Source organism: Electrona antarctica (genome assembly GCF_951216825.1).
Source record: "Electrona antarctica genome assembly, chromosome: 9".
Taxonomy (NCBI): domain Eukaryota; kingdom Metazoa; phylum Chordata; class Actinopteri; order Myctophiformes; family Myctophidae; genus Electrona; species Electrona antarctica.
The window spans coordinates 15,083,795-15,103,659 of NC_136790.1; the positions used below are offsets into that span (position 1 = coordinate 15,083,795).

Consider the following 19,865-nt stretch of genomic DNA (forward strand, 5'->3'; position numbering starts at 1 on the left):
GTGACAGGGCATCTTCAACAACATGATCCAAAATAAAAACAACAACAATAACAATAACAACAACAACGAAAATAAACAACAACTCAAATCTACTTTAACAATATAAAACCTGAAAAAACGAATGATACGACAGAGCCTAGTGACCAGTACTGGCTTTGCTGCTCCCAGATGTCCAATCGATGATGATAAAGCTGAGGCTCATTATCATGAAGAGGAAGCCTATCCCAGCAAAACAAAAAGCCTAGAAGAGAGAAGGAAAGGGTGAATGAGAAAGATACAATTCAGGCATTTAGCAGATGATCTTAATCCAGAGTGATTTACAGCAAGCAAGAACAACACATGGTAATACATCAAATACAGATAAATAGTCGTCAAGAATCATAAGCAAGCTAAGCACCTTACAGCTGTCTAACAGTAGAATATTTGTACAGTGAAGCTATGAGTATACACTATAGAGTGCTATGTCTACATAAAATGCTATGTAAATTACATAAGTTTAGCCTTTGCATACGCCTGTAAGATCGTCGAGGCTGCTGCAAGTGCTGCGGGCTAAGATGGAGTCTGAAGAGGTGAATTTTCAGACTACGGCGGAAGATTGGGAGTGAGTCTGCAGTTCTGATTGCAATGGGAAGTGCATTCCATAGTTTTGGAGCTACACTTTCATGTCCTACGCCGAATTCAAACCATGGTCAGTCCCACACGCAAGTGCTGACATTAGGTGCGTTTCCATAAAGCCGTTTCTTTGTGCATTAAGGCTCTTGCGCAAAATCTCCTGGATGGAAACACATCAACATGCGAATAAGTCTCCATTTTTCGCAAAAACACTTTTTCGCTTGGAGGTTGCGGATTTAGGCTTTTTCGAAAAAAGGGAAATGCGCAAATAGTGTATGGAAACACTTGCGGAAAAGGTTTTTAATTAGAAAGCATTGAACTCGCATTATATCGCTTTTGAACAGTTGGAAAATAAAATAAAACAACGATGGGGAGGCAGTGGAGTGAACGGTGCATGGGATGGTGGACAGAGAGGGAGAGGGAGTGTCGGAGTGATGTTGTGGATACATATAAGGTCCCAATTTACTACTACCCGACCCGTCCGATTAATAATTGTTTAGCGTGTTCAAAGATCCCATATGAAGTCTGAATCCTCCCGAGTTGATCGGGGCGCTCCGATCATTTTGATATCTGGATCGCTACTGTATGGATGCAAGACACACACACACACACACACACACACATGCACACACACACACACACACACACACACACACACACACACACACACACACACACACGTGGACTACGAGTAGTGTAGTAGACTAAACTTTTATATAACCTAGCTGCCTGGGTCCCTACTCCCTGCAGGCTATTCGATTTCGATCCATGCATATGCTTCATCTATTCTTATTTATTTAATATTTATATTCATTGCATAAGATAAGCAACCTAAACGTGTAGGCTATAGGCTATATAGCCGATGAAACAAGTTATTCACAACTGTTTGCAGCTGCAATCAATCAATTTACAGTATAAACGACCAGTATGCTCCAATGGAGTCCCGTGACATATAGGCTACATGTGCCCCGAATATATTAAGACAAGCATTACAAAACAAATCGTTCTTTGTACGTTCTTTGACTGTAGGTGTCGTCAATACTGTGAAAGCAGCAGACGGTCGGTCAGCCGCTGACCAGGGATCAGATTACAGCGCAGTATATGGGGTCCCGTCTGTTAAACTGAGATACATACAGCATACATACAGCGCATCAAATCAATGGTGTGAACATCGATTAGGACTACTTTACATGAGCCTCACTTTACTGGCAAAACAGTGCAACCTACTGCACATTTCATGAACTTATTGCATATGCGCATTTTATCAGTTTAATGGAAACACCGACAATTCGCTTTTCTTTTTTCGACTTAATGAACATACGCTTCCTTTTTTCGCAAAGGCTTAATGGAACCGCACCTATTTTCACCACTGAGCTAATGGAGCTTGCCTGCTTGCTCAGGGCAAAAACGGAATTTTGACCTTCAGCACCAACTGTCAGACCAGACCAGTCAGGCCACAGGATATACTGTAAATGTCTCAATAAACGAATGGGGAAACCAACCAACATCCACCACAATTGTGTAAGTTACTGTATATGTTGTATGATGTAAATATTATGTACTGTAACATACTCATCCATACACATTGTATTCACCATCAAAAGTGACATAGTGTAGCTCTAACACTATTACTAGTGTAGATTGTCATTAGACTCTTCCTCAGACCTCACCAGTATTTTGTTGGGTGAGCTTAGCGGCTCTTCTTCTTTGGGTACGATACGGATGTAGAAAACAGCAGGGAAGATGAAGATGAGACATGGGGCAGACGTGGCACCTGGCAGACAGGAGGCAAAACAAAACACGTTAAAAGGAACGATATTGCCGCTAATACAGCCATCAACTGTAGTACACCAAGTTCTTTCAGTTCCCATAAACTGCTGCGAGATGGACTGGGAGAAGACATTTGAAGCCCAGATAACTGTCAAAGCTGTATCTCACAGCAGGGAAAAGTTATGGAAACCACATTTTGGTTTGAGGGGGGGAATTAACGTTTCAACTGCATAACTGTCACAAGATTGTTTTTATTTTATTTTAATTTTTTATTTAGACCTTTTGATAAGGTCTGTGAAATACCAAGCATTCCTGAGGTGATTTGTCAAGCTTTGCGTCAAATATCTTTAAAGCCTTAGCTTAGCGTATACAGTATTATGTCTGATGAATACTTATAGGATTTATTTGAGATCAAAGATAATAAGAATATTATAATAAAGCATGAGGGCTCTGAGTTTACTGTAAAGGTGTGTGGGGGCATGCTGGAGTCAGTCTGGTAAAACATGGTCAATGTAAAGGTGTGTGGGGGCATGCTGGAGTCAGTCTGGTAAAACATGGTCAATGTAAAGGTGTGTGGGGGCATGCTGGAGTCAGCCTGGTAAAACATGGTCAATGTAAAGGTGTGTGGGGGCATGCTGGAGTCAGTCTGGTAAAACATGGTCAATGTAAAGGTGTGTGGGGGCATGCTGGAGTCAGTCTGGTAAAACATGGTCAATGTAAAGGTGTGTGGGGGCATGCTGGAGTCAGTCTGGTAAAACAGGGTCAATGTAAAGGTGTGTGGGGGCATGCTGGAGTCAGTCTGGTAAAACATGGTCAGTGTAAAGGTGTGTGGGGGCATGCTGGAGTCAGTCTGGTAAAACATGGTCAGTGTAAAGGTGTGTGGGGGCATGCTGGAGTCAGTCTGGTAAAACATGGTCAATGTAAAGGTGTGTGGGGGCATGCTGGAGTCAGTCTGGTAAAACATGGTCAGTGTAAAGGTGTGTGGGGGCATGCTGGAGTCAGTCTGGTAAAACATGGTCAATGTAAAGGTGTTTGGGGGCATGCTGGAGTCAGTCTGGTAAAACATGGTCAATGTAAAGGTGTGTGGGGGCATTCTGGAGTCAGTCTGGTAAAACATGGTCAATGTAAAGGTGTGTGGGGGCATGCTGGAGTCAGTCTGGTAAAACATGGTCAATGTAAAGGTGTGTGGGGGCATGCTGGAGTCAGTCTGGTAAAACATGGTCAATGTAAAGGTGTGTGGGGGCATGCTGGAGTCAGTCTGGTAAAACATGGTCAGTGTAAAGGTGTGTGGGGGCATGCTGGAGTCAGCCTGGTAAAACATGGTCAATGTAAAGGTGTGTGGGGGCATGCTGGAGTCAGTCTGGTAAAACAGGGTCAATGTAAAGGTGTGTGGGGGCATGCTGGAGTCAGTCTGGTAAAACATGGTCAGTGTAAAGGTGTGTGGGGGCATGCTGGAGTCAGCCTGGTAAAACATGGTCAGTGTAAAGGTGTGTGGGGGCATGCTGGAGTCAGTCTGGTAAAACATGGTCAATGTAAAGGTGTGTGGGGGCATGCTGGAGTCAGTCTGGTAAAACATGGTCAGTGTAAAGGTGTGTGGGGGCATGCTGGAGTCAGTCTGGTAAAACATGGTCAATGTAAAGGTGTTTGGGGGCATGCTGGAGTCAGTCTGGTAAAACATGGTCAATGTAAAGGTGTGTGGGGGCATTCTGGAGTCAGTCTGGTAAAACATGGTCAATGTAAAGGTGTGTGGGGGCATGCTGGAGTCAGTCTGGTAAAACATGGTCAATGTAAAGGTGTGTGGGGGCATGCTGGAGTCAGTCTGGTAAAACATGGTCAATGTAAAGGTGTGTGGGGGCATTCTGGAGTCAGTCTGGTAAAACATGGTCAATGTAAAGGTGTGTGGGGGCATTCTGGAGTCAGTCTGGTAAAACATGGTCAATGTAAAGGTGTGTGGGGGCATGCTGGAGTCAGTCTGGTAAAACATGGTCAATGTAAAGGTGTGTGGGGGCATGCTGGAGTCAGTCTGGTAAAACATGGTCAATGTAAAGGTGTGTGGGGGCATTCTGGAGTCAGTCTGGTAAAACATGGTCAATGTAAAGGTGTGTGGGGGCATGCTGGAGTCAGTCTGGTAAAACATGGTCAATGTAAAGGTGTGTGGGGGCATGCTGGAGTCAGTCTGGTAAAACATGGTCAATGTATCATTCATTGATTAATATTAGTCTCAAAATGGTCATTTAAACTTTCTGCATTTGTGCAGCTTGTAGATCTGCTATTTTCACTATAGTTTGGGTAAAACATATTTTTCTAACACAGTGGTTCCCAAACTTTTTCATGTCAAGGACCCCCAAATTAACACAAATTATCCTGCGAAACCCCATTTGAAGAGATATGCCAGGGACCCTCATAAGAGAAGATTTTTACAGCTCTAGCAGTGATTCTCAACCCGTTTAATTTCAAGGACCTCCCAGTTTGACCTGCATTAGTCCACGGACCCCCATTTAATGGCATTTCTATCTCTGGGACCCCCGATTTATATTGTAAAATCAATGTTAATTTAACTCTGAGAGTGTTTAAATGGAACCAAACGGACCCGTTGGGGTCCGATTGGTACACTCTCAGAGTTACATACCCACAAGGGTTCATTTGGTTCCAAACTATAATTTAGCTGGGGACCCCCTGGAACTCCCTCAAGGTCAAGGACTCCTGGTCTAACATACCGATGATGCCAAAGATACCCAGGATGTTGGGGGCAAAGATGACCAACATGTTGATGAGGGTGAGCAGGACTATGGCGATGGCGATGTGGCGAGGCCAGTAGAACGTCTTGTTGGGGAACAGCATCTGCTGGAGAGCTCTCCGGACCTAGAACCCCAAAAACACCAGCGAGTCAACCTCCCTTTACTTTAGTTTATTTCGATGCATATTAATGAACAATGCATATAATTGAAACGTAAATACACCAGATTTAGCAAAAATGCTAGTTTTGTACATCCCCACACAAAGCATAAAAACAAGTTATGTAATCTGCTCGTAAGGATCTGGAGTGTCAGTTTGGTATTCAATTGATCATTGTTTGCAAACCGTCATGTCGGTTTATTGTAATTGTTCTTGTAAACTGTAAAAAGTGTCCTGTAAGTCCATTATGGGCTGGGCTTCTTCGGAAGCATGACACTTAAATAAAGAATCAATCAATCAATCAATCAGTAGACGGTGAAGCATTACACTAGGAAACAAAGCATAAAAACATACATACAAACTCCCTTGTTTGGTTTATAGCTTATTACAGGGTGTGTGTGCGAGTGTGCGCGTGCGTGTGCGCGTGGGTGTGTGTGCGTGCATTATTCGTCCAATAAAATGTGACTTACAGGGAAGAGCACAATAGGCACTGTGAGGGTGACAGCGATGAGCACAGCCACACGCACACACAGGATCAGAGTGTCGTACGGGTCGATGCGGCTGTAGGTATGCAACAGCTCTGCCTCCACCTCACCTACAACACACAACATTATACAGGATCAGAGTGTCGTACGGGTCGATGCGGCTGTAGGTATGCAACAGCTCTGCCTCCACCTCACCTACAACACACAACATCATACAGTACACACACCAACCAATGATATTACTGTTTAGGGCTGGGACTTTAACGGATTCATTTTGATTCATTAATTACAGAAAAATGTACACATAAAAAAAAAAACATTACGCATTTTAATCGTGCTTATTTTTGCACCACATTCTTTCACTTGTTTGGACGGGTTTCGGGCATACTGATCATACTGATGCCTGAATCGCTGAATATAGATATATATATTCCTAAAATTGCGGCATTTTATTATGGTAAAACTTGCACTGTTTAGTACCACCTTGATAAAAAAAATAAACTATATGTTGTTGCTTAGACTTATGTATTCAATCATTGATTCACTCTGTTTTAATTGGGGGGGGTGCTTCTCAGGTCAAATATTGATGTGATTCATTTCGATCAATTAATTACAAAGCCTCTAATTCGATATCTGTTTTAATCAAGTCCCAGACCTAATTACTGTGTATTGACAAAAGCATTGTAACTGTAATTTCACTCTATTGACCCGTTTCCTATGCCCCATAAGGCTTTGCGTTTTGTGTGTGCATAAGTTCCTCTTCCTCTTGCTGTGTTGCCAGATAAACAAGAGAAACAAGTGGCTAGGTTGTACATCTGTTATTTGAAAAAAAGTTTGTATAACAAAAATGGCACAAAATATTTACAGCTGGATGTCCTTGGACAGTTACATATTAGTCCGGGGTTCCTTGATGTGACGAAATGTGGGAACCACTGGTTTAAACAACATTAGGAAGCAAGCCCAAATAAGCAACTACTGTACACTTTAGAAACAAGGCCAAAAAAACACAACCAACAACTACCAATAATTTATTTGCAAGCGACTTTACGGAAAAAGAACAAGCCAAAGGTCGCTTATAATAAGCAGACATGGCAACACTGGCTGAAGGAAGTGAAGCACACACACAAGGAGCCCCAGGGGCCCTTTTTGAAACCGGCTCCTCGCCACTCGTCCTACACACTTCTACTCGGTGTGTAGGACGAGTGTAGGGCAAGTGGATGGGAGGGGAATTCCGGTGCCGTCTCTAATTATTTATACATCTATGCTCAAACCGAGTGGAAGTGTGTAGGGCGAGTGGCGAGGAGTTAAGTTTCAAAAAGGGGGCCAGTACCTTCCCGCAGAAACGGTCAATGCCTTATGGAACAGCCTTGCAGATCAAATGGTTTCCATTTCAGTCATGACCACTAGAGGGCATACTTGTATCAGGATTATCCTCTCAACCTCAACACAAACCAGCTGTTCTGTTTTTCTTCCCAATGTAAAAGAAAGCACACACCAGCAGTGGTTGAAAAAGTACTCACATTTTTACTCCGTTACAAGTAAATGGCATGGAATAAAAGTACAAAGTATATTGGTATCAAAATGTAGGCTACTTGAAGTACCAAAAGTAAAAGTACTCATTATATATAATGTCCCATTTTGAGTTTTCAAATGTATAAAAAAATCTTTTGAAAATAGCCGATCTACGAGCTCACAATGCGACACATCGCATCACATTGTATATTGACTATTCTTAAATGGACAAAATGTATACAGCTGGTGTTTAATTTATGTTTCGTAATGATAATCAAAATCTACAAAGTAACTACCGGTAGTAACTAAAGTTTTCAAGTAAATACAATTTGCATCCGAGATGTAGTGGAGTAGACGTAAAAACTATTGGAAATTGTACACTCAAAAATGTACTTACATACATTGCTTATTAAGTAAATGTACTTAGTTACTTTCCCCCACTGCACACCAGGTATATTAGTGAGGTGCTCAGAATACAACTACGATCTTCCCTGATGTTGACGAAGGCTGGACCGGCAAAACGCAATCAAATCAAGAGAAATAGGTGTAGGTAGTACGTTAGTGTTCCAACATTACTATAGGCCTACTACTATTCTTTTGTTTTTTAATGGTTTTTTTTGTGGCTTTCGCCTTTATTTTATGGAGGGACAGACAGTAGGCTGACAGGAAATTGGGAGAGAGATGGGGGGAATACATACAGTAAAGGCCGTCGGGATCGGGAGTCGAACCCGCGGCACACTGCCAGACTGGATTGCCAGCCACGGTGCCTGGACCACTGAGCCATGGCCCAGGCAGGCCTACTACTATTCTAATATTAAAAATGTGTCCTCCCCCGTCCATTTTTCTCCACAGTGGGTTGACCAAACAAGTTGAAACTGTACATGGGCATTGACCTCTGGCGTATAAAGCAGGGGTGTGAGGAAGCCAGTTATCTGCCTTTCCCAAATTCATACTGTTTATTAGCATTTTCCGTCACCGGCTATGGGATCTTTTTGTCACGGTTGTGTTGTGTTCCCTCCCCCAGGCTAGTGGAACCGTCGTTGTGGTCCCATAGCCCTGGGAACCGTCCACGCCGGAAGGACGGTGGGTGGAAAGGTTAAAACAAAATGTACAAACCGTACAAAACCGCAACTCAAAATAATGACTTGGCTCTGCTGTTGTTTGTTTGTTTGAAGAGAGAGACACAGACAGACAGACAGAGACAGAGACAGACAGACGGAGACAGAGCGTGATAATGAGATAATTATACTCCCATGGGAGTGTGCCAGTGTTGTTTTTTGACAGCAACAATTTAGATTTTAGTTTTAGTCATAGTCTTTTGAATAGTTGTAGTGTCTAGTTTTAGTTGACTAAATGTAAGATTTTAGTCGACTAACTCTACAGTTGATTTAGTCGACTAGAATGTATTTTGGCGGGCCTTGATGCCATCGTAATGGCTGATTTTACGCTTGCTGAAAATAGCCGATCTACAAGCTCACAATGTGTCGCAGTGCGACGCGTTGTGAGCTTGTAGATCTGATATTTTCAGCATGCAACCAAGTGTAAAATGAGTTGTGTCTTTTACTTATACTGGATCTCTACTAGTCCACTAGTAACGTCCTAACATTTTAGTCTAGTTTTTATTTATTGACAAAATTGTCAATATATTTAGTGTTAGTTCTTGTCATCATAGCTTAGTTTTCATGTAGTTTGCATTCGGTAGTTTTCGTCAGTGAAGAAAGGTAGTCGACGAACATTTTCCGTCACAGTTTAGTCGACGATAGTGTGCCAGGCCTCACCATAGAACGTCAGGTATCCAAAAAGAGCAGCCAGGAAGTACATGGTGTACATGACTGCGATGGAGATGTTGGAAATGTGCTGCATCTTTTTCTTGGTGGGGCTGAAATCAGAAGACATCGCCACACGTTGTCACACAACAGACATGATATAAACCAGCCTGCATAGATATAGCATCAACAACCCTACTGACAATCCACCTGACCACAAAGTAGAATGCCTAGACCCAACTTTTTAAAAAAAAGAAGCGTTGAGCTTTTTCTGCAGTGATGATCGTGATAACATGCTAGAACATACAAGCATACGTATACATTAGGGGTGTAACGATACATTTTAACACATTTTGACCTGAGATCAGATTCTAAAAATGTCTTCTACATCCTGACAGTTTTCTGAAAAAGCTATGTTTCTATGTCAGTCGTTCTTCGATTTTTCAAAAATAGCAGACCTACAAGCTCGTAGCGCGCCACCGAGCTTGTAGATCTGCTATTTTTCAATAGCTAAAGCATAACATGATGCTAACACCAAAAGGGGTTCCCACCCAAAATGGTTTACAGCGATACGATACGTATCACGATACATGGTTTACGATACGATACATGGACGATATTGGTTCATTATGGCGATCCGATACGATACGATTCAATTATTTGAAATCGATACAGTAACTATTTAAAATACATTGACATTATTTTAAACTACCGTAAGTAATTAAACCCCTCTTTTTCCTTTTTCTTCTAAAATTGCTAAATACCACGCACAAATGTAGTATTGATACAATTGATTATTTGCATTGCAAAACGATACGATACGATACATAGTCAACGTTGCTGTTTTCATTTCGATATACTTCGATTCTTGAAATTAAAATCGATTTCTCGATGCAGTTACTATATCGTTACACCCTAGTATACATGTACCAAAATAAAGTCAAAGCAGTGCACGTGGTGTGACGTGACGTGACGTGACGGGGGTTGTGATCAGCCTGATTTACACTTGCACGCAATCGTGGTACGACGCGTCGCGAGCTTGTAGATCTGCTATTATAAATCAGGCTTAAGCAGGAGTGTTGTTGGCGTCTTAGGCACGATTCATACTCCTATTTTAGAGCCGAATAAAAGTCGGTTCGGCTCTGTAGAGCCTACAATGTGACGTAATTTGAGGTTCGGGGGGGGGGGGGGGGGTATCGTCCTAAAGTCGGCTCTTCGGTGCTACTGAAAATGTCTGACGAGCCGAAATCATTTCGGCACTACAGCAGTAAAATAGGAGTATGAATCGGCCCTTAGTCTGACTCAGACTGTTGCCTCTCACAATTTCCACATGCTTCTTCCGTCATACAGTCTGGAGCAACGGAAGTTCTATCATGAGTAAAATATAAAGCGGAAGTGGAGCCTCCTCCCCACTTCCGTTTCGTCTTTACAGTCGCGCACATTTATCCTAATATAAATAGAAATCATCTAAGCATCTACTGTATAGCTTGTTGCTTAGCAGAAAAGGAAATAACAAAAAATAAGCTCTAAAGATATTTTAAAATATATATTCGTGAACAGAAATGGCAGCTTCTTTACTGGGATTTCGGTGGTGTAGTGGTGTAGTTCCAGACTCTATATAGCATTCGGAGATTGTGGAATAGTTGGTCTGTATACGCGAGACTATTGCCGTGTTGGAAAGAGGGGGTGAACATACTTGCGCAGCTCTGTGTAGATGGGCAGGACCTCGGGGTGGCACACAAACGCAAACGCCAGGATGGGGATGGTGTAGGCCGTCTGAAAATGAAGCCCAACAGGTCACCATAGATACAGCGGTGCCGATCCCAGGCGTCCTACCACCAACCTTGCAGTATTACTGGCCCATTATTCCCTCGCACACATCACAGAGAGCTAATTGTTTCCCTGTGATTAACTTGGTCCTGGCGACTTACCAGCTCGGGCCTTTATTTAAGAATGCTTTCCTCGTAAGCTGCTAAGCAGCCGAGCTTGGACTTACTACCCGGGGTGTTGGGAGGGGAAAAAAACTACTTTAAGGGACGCAAATAAAGAGCTGTAGTAGGATAGATTTCGTGGAACAAAATCGAGGATGACCGCCGGTTAATATTCTGCTGCTGATGCACTCTACTACAGTAAATGACATCAGTAATGGTTATAATCAAATCGGCTTCAGCGAGAAGCTCCTAATATTATCCCATTTTGACCTGAGATCAGATTCTAAAAATGTCTGTTTTCTGAAAAAGCTATGTTTCTATGTCAGTCGTTCTTTGATTTTTCTAAAATAGCAGACCTACAAGCTATGAGCTTGTAGATCTGCTATTTTTCAATAGCTAAAGCATAACATATTGCTAACACCAAAAGGGGTTCCCGCCCAAAATGGGTTAATGGGCTTTCAACAGTCCTCTCCTGTACGCAGGGTTGGGAATATTACATCCAAATATGTAGTCGCTTGCAGATTATGAATTAACTGTCTTCGGGTTGTATCCAGTAACCTATAACTAATGTAATCTGTCTAACAGTGTAATGTAGCGATCTTTAGTAGTAATTCAGAGTGCCAAAATAGTCATCTTAGATTACTTATTATTATTAGCGTACTGGTTACCTAAGTAACACATCAGGTTACTTAGGTTTCTGATTCTGTTGCCAACAATTTGAATGTAACGGTACAGTGTGCGAGTACAGTAAAATGTCAGGCTATTTAGAAGAGTGCGGTATCACCACCATCACAGTCAGCTATTTAATATGCAGAGGGTGAATCTCACAGTGCGTGACTGGCACCAGATGCCAAAATACAATCTGTCTCTTAGAACCTTTACTGTTATATAAGTCAACAAAACATCAGAATGAACCTAATTAAAAACTGTAAAAAAGGCTTCCTCTTCTGCAGGGCAGCGAATTAAGTCTGATGATAAAATGCTGCTGAATTGTGATTCACGTGCTGGCGAGGCGTGTGATACATGAAGTGTCGTGTCATCGTCAGTGACATGCCAGACGGCCATAATGGATGCCGGTGAATCGGAAGGTGGTTGCTTGTGTGGATTGTGCGGTGCGGATGAACAATAAGTGACTTACACCAGTGGTTCCCAAACTTTTTCATGCCAAGGACCCCCAAATTGACACTAATTAGCCCCACAGACCCCCATTTGTAAAAGGATATGCCAGGGACCCCCATAAGAGAAGATGTTTACGGCTCTAGCAGTGATTCTCAACCCGTTTAATTTCAAGGACCCCAGTTTGACATGCATTAGTCTACAGACCACCATTTAATGGCATTTCTATCTCTGGGACCCCAATTTATATTGTAAAATCAATGTTAATTTAACTCTGAGAGTGTACAAATGGAACCAAATGGACCCATTAGGGTCCATTTGGTTCCATTTGTACACTCTCAGAGTTACAGACTCATAAGGGTCCATTTGGTTACAAACTATCATTTAGCTGGGGCCTCCCTTGAACTCCCTCAAGGACCCCTGGGGGTCCCCGGACCCCACTTTGGGAACCACTGACTTTACACAGAAGACCTACCGCTGAATTGAGGTTAACCATTTTGGGAATGCAGGCGGGGTCGATGACTCCGGGATCCGTGGCGTTCACGCTGCTCGTGCGGACGAGAGTGGCGTTGAAGGAGTAGTCTGAGAACGGACAGGGAGTGTTGAACTTCTTATAGATGACCTGTGTGAGGAGCACAGAGTCACACACTGTGGTGGGAAGAAAAGTACTCAAATGTTTTACGTGACTAAAAGTATCACGTTAAAAAAAAGTCTGGAATTCCAAATTTACTTGAGTGAAAGTACAAAGGTTTTGGCATGAAAATTTACTTAAAGTTACCCAAAAGTAAAAGCACTCATTAAGTCATTATACAGAATGTCCCATTTCAAGTTTTCAAATGTAATAAAAAAAATATTTTGAAAACATCAGATCTACAAGCTCACAACGCATCGATCTACAAGCTATAGTATAGTATAGTATGTATAGTTTATATGTATAGTTTTCATTATATAGATATTCCACTGTTACGTTCTTAGCTTACGCATGTTTCATGATAACTACTTTTTATGTATGTGATGTATTGCCATGCTTTTTTGTTCTTGCTTATTGTAAGTCGCTCTGGATCAAGAGCGTCTGCTAAATGCCTGAATTGTAAATAGTAAATAGTAAATTGTCTCACAATGGAAATACTTAAAAAACCTCAAAATTGTACTTAAGTACGGTACTTAAGTAAATGTACTTAGTTACTTCCCACCACTGTGCGCGGTCGAGGAGCACAGAGTCAAACATAGGCTAAACAAGGACAATATCTATAAGACTTTCAGTCAGCGTCCCGGCAGAGAGAGGGGGGGGGGGGGGGGGATAAACATGACAGGACTCATACGGGAACCGCATACACACACACACACACACGCACAGTCGCACACACAAACACAGAGTTGGGGGAGAGAGCAGTGTGCATGGATTACAGCTCACACACAATCCAAACTAGGTCAGGGAAAACACACACACACACACACACACACACACACACACACACACACACACACACACACACACACACACAGAATCGTGGCAGTCGGGGAGCTGCAGGCTAGATAGAGAGAGAGAGAGAGAGAGAGAGAAACTAGCCCATGGAAATGGGGAGACGGGGAGTGGAATACTAAGGAGGTCAGGATAGGAAAACAAGCCTCTCAACACTGGGTCTGATTTCAGCCAATCATTCTGCGCCCGCCCGGCCCGTCACACCTGGGTTGATTACCGTCACACCTGGGTTGATTACCACCACGGCTCCTTTTTTTCACCAAACATCCCGGAAACCGTCCCGAAATACAATTGAACCGTCCCAAAGCAAATGTATACAGTCCCCGGAATAAAAATAATTTAAAAAAGAATAGCACCACTCAGATTGCGAAATGAATAAATGTATTCCCATTGTAATACAATACATACACTGATTTAGTCAAAATACTCCCAGATGGAAAATAGCGCTGGGACTCAATTAATTTGAGGCTTTGTAATGAATGAATCTCAATTGATCGCATATCAATATTCAACCTGAGATTGAGAACAGTGATATTTATTTTCAAATGGATTTTGGTATAGCAGTGAATCAATGAATAGTGACTACATATAAGCTTATAAAACGTTGTTTTGTATCATGGTGGTACCAGTGGTGGAAGATGTCCAGTTTGACATGCATATTAGTCTACAGACCACCATTTAATGGCATTTCTATCTCTGGGACCCCAATTTATATTGTAAAATCAATGTTAATTTAACTCTGAGAGTGTACAAATGGATCAAAATGGACCCTGGTTCCATTTGTACACTCTCTGAGTTACAGACTCATAAAGGGTCCATTTGGTTCCATTTGTACACTCTCAGAGTTACAGTCTCATATGGGTCCATTTGGTTCCTAACTATCATTTAGCCTCGGGGACCCCCTGGAACTCCCTCAAGGACCCCATGCACTGGTTGCCACATGCTGTCTGTGGTGTGATGTGATCAGGAGGATCAGACTTACCGAGATGAGGAAGAACACCATGCAGCTTAGGGAGAACCCGCTGGTGTATCCCAGATACCCTGAAACAACACACAGTTTACACATTAACCCGCTGGTGTATCCCAGATACCCTGAAACAACACACAGTTTACACATTAACCCGCTGGTGTATCCCAGATACCCTGAAACAACACACAGTTTACACATTAACCCGCTGGTGTATCCCAGATACCCTGAAACAACACACAGTTTACACATTAACCCGCTGGTGTATCCCAGATACCCTGAAACAACACACAGTTTACACATTAACCCGCTGGTGTATCCCAGATACCCTGAAACAACACACAGTTTACACATTAACCCACTGGTGTATCCCAGATACCCTGAAACAACACACAGTTTACACATTAACCCACTGGTGTATCCCAGATACCCTGAAACAACACACAGTTTACACATTAACCCACTGGTGTATCCCAGATACCCTGAAACAACACACAGTTTACACATTAACCCACTGGTGTATCCCAGATACCCTGAAACAACACACAGTTTACACATTAACCCACTGGTGTATCCCAGATACCCTGAAACAACACACAGTTTACACATTAACCCACTGGTGTATCCCAGATACCCTGAAACAACACACAGTTTACACATTAACCCACTGGTGTATCCCAGATACCCTGAAACAACACACAGTTTACACATTAACCCACTGGTGTATCCCAGATACCCTGAAACAACACACAGTTTACACATTAACCCGCTGGTGTATCCCAGATACCCTGAAACAACACACAGTTTACACATTAACCCACTGGTGTATCCCAGATACCCTGAAACAACACACAGTTTACACATTAACCCACTGGTGTATCCCAGATACCCTGAAACAACACACAGTTTACACATTAACCCACTGGTGTATCCCAGATACCCTGAAACAACACACAGTTTACACATTAACCCACTGGTGTATCCCAGATACCCTGAAACAACACACAGTTTACACATTTAGGCATTTAGCAGACACTCTTTAATCCTGGAGGGACTCAACAGTAAGCAAGAACAACACATGGTAATACATCAAATACATAGAAGTAGTCACATGGAAGTATAGTCACACATGTTGGTTATGGTTTATTTAACAGCAACATTGGGATAATGCTACCATGTACGACACAGGACAGGGATTTACCCAAGGAATAATGGTTATATATTCAGACAGACAGACAGCAGTGCTGTGAGCAGTGTGCTCTCATTGGCTGTAATACAAGCCTTATCGGGGCGCAGTCGCAACCCAGTTCATACTGTATGATATCCAGTCGGCGACAGAGTCAAATATCAAACGTGCTAGATGTTCAGAAATGGTCGGGGAGGCGTCGGCGAGCGCTTTTATCGGTGCTGGATCTTCTCGCAGCTCCTTTCACACACAGCGAGCAAAACCTCGCCGATCAAACCCCGATTTTACGTCAGATCGGGGGGTTTTGTCGGCGAGCGCCAAAAATGCTCCCGACAGCATAATCGGAGCAAATATCGGGCAGTGTGTACGAGCCATAACAGTCGATTATCTTCTTTTTTTTTTGTACGAGTACAAGTACTTCATTTTTTTGTACTCGCCGATACCGAGTACCGATATGAATACTTTATTTTTGTTGAGTAACCACTTATTTTAACCCCTTTTTCTTATAGATGCACATGGATCTCCGATCTACACTTGTCATTTGTCATTTATGCTTGTAGATCGGCTGTTTTTGGCGATTTGCTGCAGTGTTGGGTCAGACTTGCTCCCGTTGCATTCGTTCAGCCTACTGTCAATTGGATGTTTTGGTACTCGGGTCAATGTATCGGGGCCGGTTCTGAGTACCAAGTACGAGTAACCTATCGGTATCGGAACAACTATAAGTTTGGACCACTGTTTCCCCAACGAGGAGTCGGGACCCATTTGTGGGTCACGGACCATTTTTTATGGACCACGACTCAAGTAAAAATCCCATTTTCTTTTTCCTACATTAAAATAAATATGTATATTTAAAAATGTTTTAATGAAAACATTTAAAATATGTTTGTTACATTTTAAAACAAACAAACAAATCTAAGACATTACATAAATAAATAATAATAATACTAATAATTAAGTAGTAGTGAAACGAGTCCACAACGCGTGCTTGTAGATCTATCTGCTATTATCATTAGTCTGGGTCCCAGGGGCAAACGTCTAAATCTCTGTTTTGGGTCTCGAGCTAAAAAGTTTGGGAACCACTGGTTCGGACCACCTCACAGTCCCCTCATCACAATGGGCGCTCATTAACGTGGAGAGCCTCCACTGTCAACAGTGAATTATGCCACGCCAGGGGGCAGATGCAGAATGTGCCTAATGACATGGTGGGCCTGGACTCTGGAGAAATCTGGGTGGGCCTGAAAAGGCGCCTGGTGGAATCACAAGCATTGGCCATGGCTTTAGCTTCTAGACTGTGACCGAGCGCGGCGCACGCTGCGGCTCACCGCTCCAAGAGACGGGTCAAATGCGGAGAACAGATTTCACTGCGGTAACGTGTGTGACTAATCGTACGACTTTGACTTTGGGGACCCCCCAAAAAAATGGTGTGGGAACCACAAGTTGAGAACCACTGCTCTAGACCACTGTAAGTGTAAAGTGGTCGTGATCGGTTGTGGAATCTAGAAGAAGAAGGTAAAAGCAAGCACACAAAAACACACACAAAGGCTCAACTGGGTCTGCAAAATGACGGTTGGATTCAGTGGTAGATTGCTGTAGTAAATGCAGTTGAACCTTGCAAAGGGATGTACAGTACAGTAGCAGACTGGACTGATGTAATGATGTTAGGGGAGCTATAGCCCATTATGGGTTTCTGGATGTCAGTGATTGGTTCCGCTAGCTCCTTATTGTCTTCAGGAAGCAGACCCCCGTACGTGATCAGGGACCTTTAATCTGTCTCCCTTTGGCTCCATATTCTCATGTAATTGCGTAGCAGGCCTACTTTGACACTGCTTCCGCAGGCACTGAGGTTCATCTGAATAAGCCCACACAATACTGCAAAACCCTGAATGTTAATTTAACTAAGAGAGTGTGCACACATGGAACCAAATGGACCCTTACAGGTCTGTAACTCTGAATGTACAAAACGGACGGTCCATGGAACCAAACGGACCCGTAAGGGTCTCAGTGTTTGTGGGGGGCGCCCTTGAAATAACAACAAAGGTTAGCAAAGCAATGATGTATTACAACGGAACTAAGGGCCCACGTTAGAGCAGGACTATTGAGAGTCACAGCGCGTGGCCAAACAGCGATATCTAATCTAACATCAGCGGGATGTCGTTGAGAGAAAGGCAAGAGGACAAAGAACAGGTTCCACCAGGACATTTTATATTTAATAATTCTTTATGTGAATTCTATAATACTAGTCCTTACCCGTTCTGAATATATGAACAGCAAATTATGTTCAGTGTGGGTACGGTAATCTATCTAATAATTTAGCGATCGCTCGCCCGCTGTTACGCGGAAAAGTGTGTCCCAGTATTAATCTGTGTCCGTCCCAAAATGCATTTCACTGGTGAGCCGGAAGGAAGTATTCTGACTGACTGAAAGACAGTGGACTGACAGACAGCGACCGAGCAAAATAGACAGCGGGCAGGCGATCGCTAAATTATTAGATAGCTTAATTAGGGACAGTGCAAAGAGACAGACAACTGAGGACAGAGAGGTTTGAAATAATGATGCTGTATAATAGCGGGTATGTGTGCGTGCATAAAGTGAGTGGCAAACCGCGTGGCAAATCGAGTGGCAAAGTGAGTTTAAATGCAATCAGATAGGACTTTTCTGTGTGGATGTATGGGGCTGTCAAGGCCAGAAAATAGTTTTTTTGGCCACTCGGTAGGCGTTCCCACATAACTTCCCAAGAGTTTGATGATTTCACGCGTATGTATATACCCTCTATACAACAACAACAGCATCGTTGTTGTATCATTTTTAGTTCGAGGTTACCGGTAACCAGTGATTACCAAAGATTAGTTTGAAATAAAGAAAAATCTTGTCTTGTCGACTGTAATTAAAAACAAAATAGGGATGCCAGGGTGAAAGTGTTTTTTGCTGTTTTCTTTGGCACTTGCGTTGTGCCTTTGTGGCTCATTTTTGTGTCATAAATGTGACAGAAGGGCCTGGGCCATGGCTCAGTGGTCCAGGCACCTTGGCTGGTAATCCAGTCTGGCAGTGTGCCGCGGGTTCGACTCCCGATCCTGACGGCCTTTACTGCATGTCTTCCCCCCCATCTCTCTCCCCATTTCCTGTCAGCCTACTGTCTGTCCCTCCATAAAAATGTAAAATAAAGGCAAAAAAAAAGTGACAGAAGAAGCATGGTATTTAGTTGGAGGCTCACCCTAGCAGGCAGACAGACAGACAGACAGACAGACAGACAGACAGACAGACAGACAGACAGGTCTCTCACCTAGCTGTTTCATCAGTGCCAGCGGCAGAATCACGGCGATGGACACAGCGATCACGAGGTAGTTGCCCTCCAGGTACCATTCTCTGGAGAGAGAGAGAGAGAGAGAGAGAACCACTGGTTCAGAACAGAACGACACAAACACAATCCATTGTAGTGATTTAAAGGTAATGGGGCGTCACACACTCTGATGAGCCTGAAGAGGCTTCCAGCATGAACAGCTTTGTCATGTCCTGATTAAGAGGATGAAGACTAAACAATTTAAATGGAATCTCAGAGAGGTGCACACACACCACCAGGGGGTAAGACCCTATAAGCTAGCCAGAACGGTGGCGCACCTTTGGAAAACAAATCTTAAAAAGGAGGAAAAAGGTTGCACACTTGGACTCTTGCTGCATATGATTTATTGACGCTTCGGCCTTTTGGCCTTACTCAGAAACAACGTCGATTCGGAGGAAGGCCAAATTGCCCGAAACGTCAATCAAATAAATCACTGCATATGGAGCCAAGTCAAGTGTGCAACTGTTTTCCCCGAGTGTACATATAATTGACCCTCACAATCCATTTTACCTTGAAAACACAAAATACTGCCCTGTGCGAGTCAAACTCAGTTTGTGAAACCTTTATTTCGCTTAATTGCTTTGTCTGCCCTTTAAGAATGAAACGAGGACACTGCAGTCAGCATGAACTCTCACATGGTAGCGATCGTACACTCAATCATCAGGCCATGACAGACAGACTGACAGACTGACGGACTGACTGGCATGCTGACTGACTGACTGACTGACTGACTGGCGTGCTGACTGACTGACTGACTGACTGACTGACTGACTGACCCCCCCCCGGCCCCCACACATGTAAAGCG

General features: G+C 43.1%; 1 protein-coding gene across 1 annotated transcript in view; it reads right to left on the bottom strand.

Moving 5' to 3' along the window:
* Positions 1–19,865, bottom strand: part of LOC306929518 (sodium-coupled neutral amino acid transporter 3-like) — a gene marked incomplete at its 5' end in the record, with an annotated part of 39,398 nt that continues 19,533 nt past the window's right edge. Inside the window, 9 exons of the mRNA XM_079510079.1 lie at positions 1–241; positions 2,283–2,386; positions 5,100–5,244; positions 5,748–5,872; positions 9,053–9,153; positions 10,737–10,816; positions 12,563–12,709; positions 14,553–14,611; positions 19,004–19,086. Of these exons, the coding sequence (XP_079366205.1) occupies positions 137–241; positions 2,283–2,386; positions 5,100–5,244; positions 5,748–5,872; positions 9,053–9,153; positions 10,737–10,816; positions 12,563–12,709; positions 14,553–14,611; positions 19,004–19,086 (949 nt within the window). The 3' untranslated portion in view covers positions 1–136. The remainder of the gene's footprint in view (positions 242–2,282; positions 2,387–5,099; positions 5,245–5,747; positions 5,873–9,052; positions 9,154–10,736; positions 10,817–12,562; positions 12,710–14,552; positions 14,612–19,003; positions 19,087–19,865) is intronic.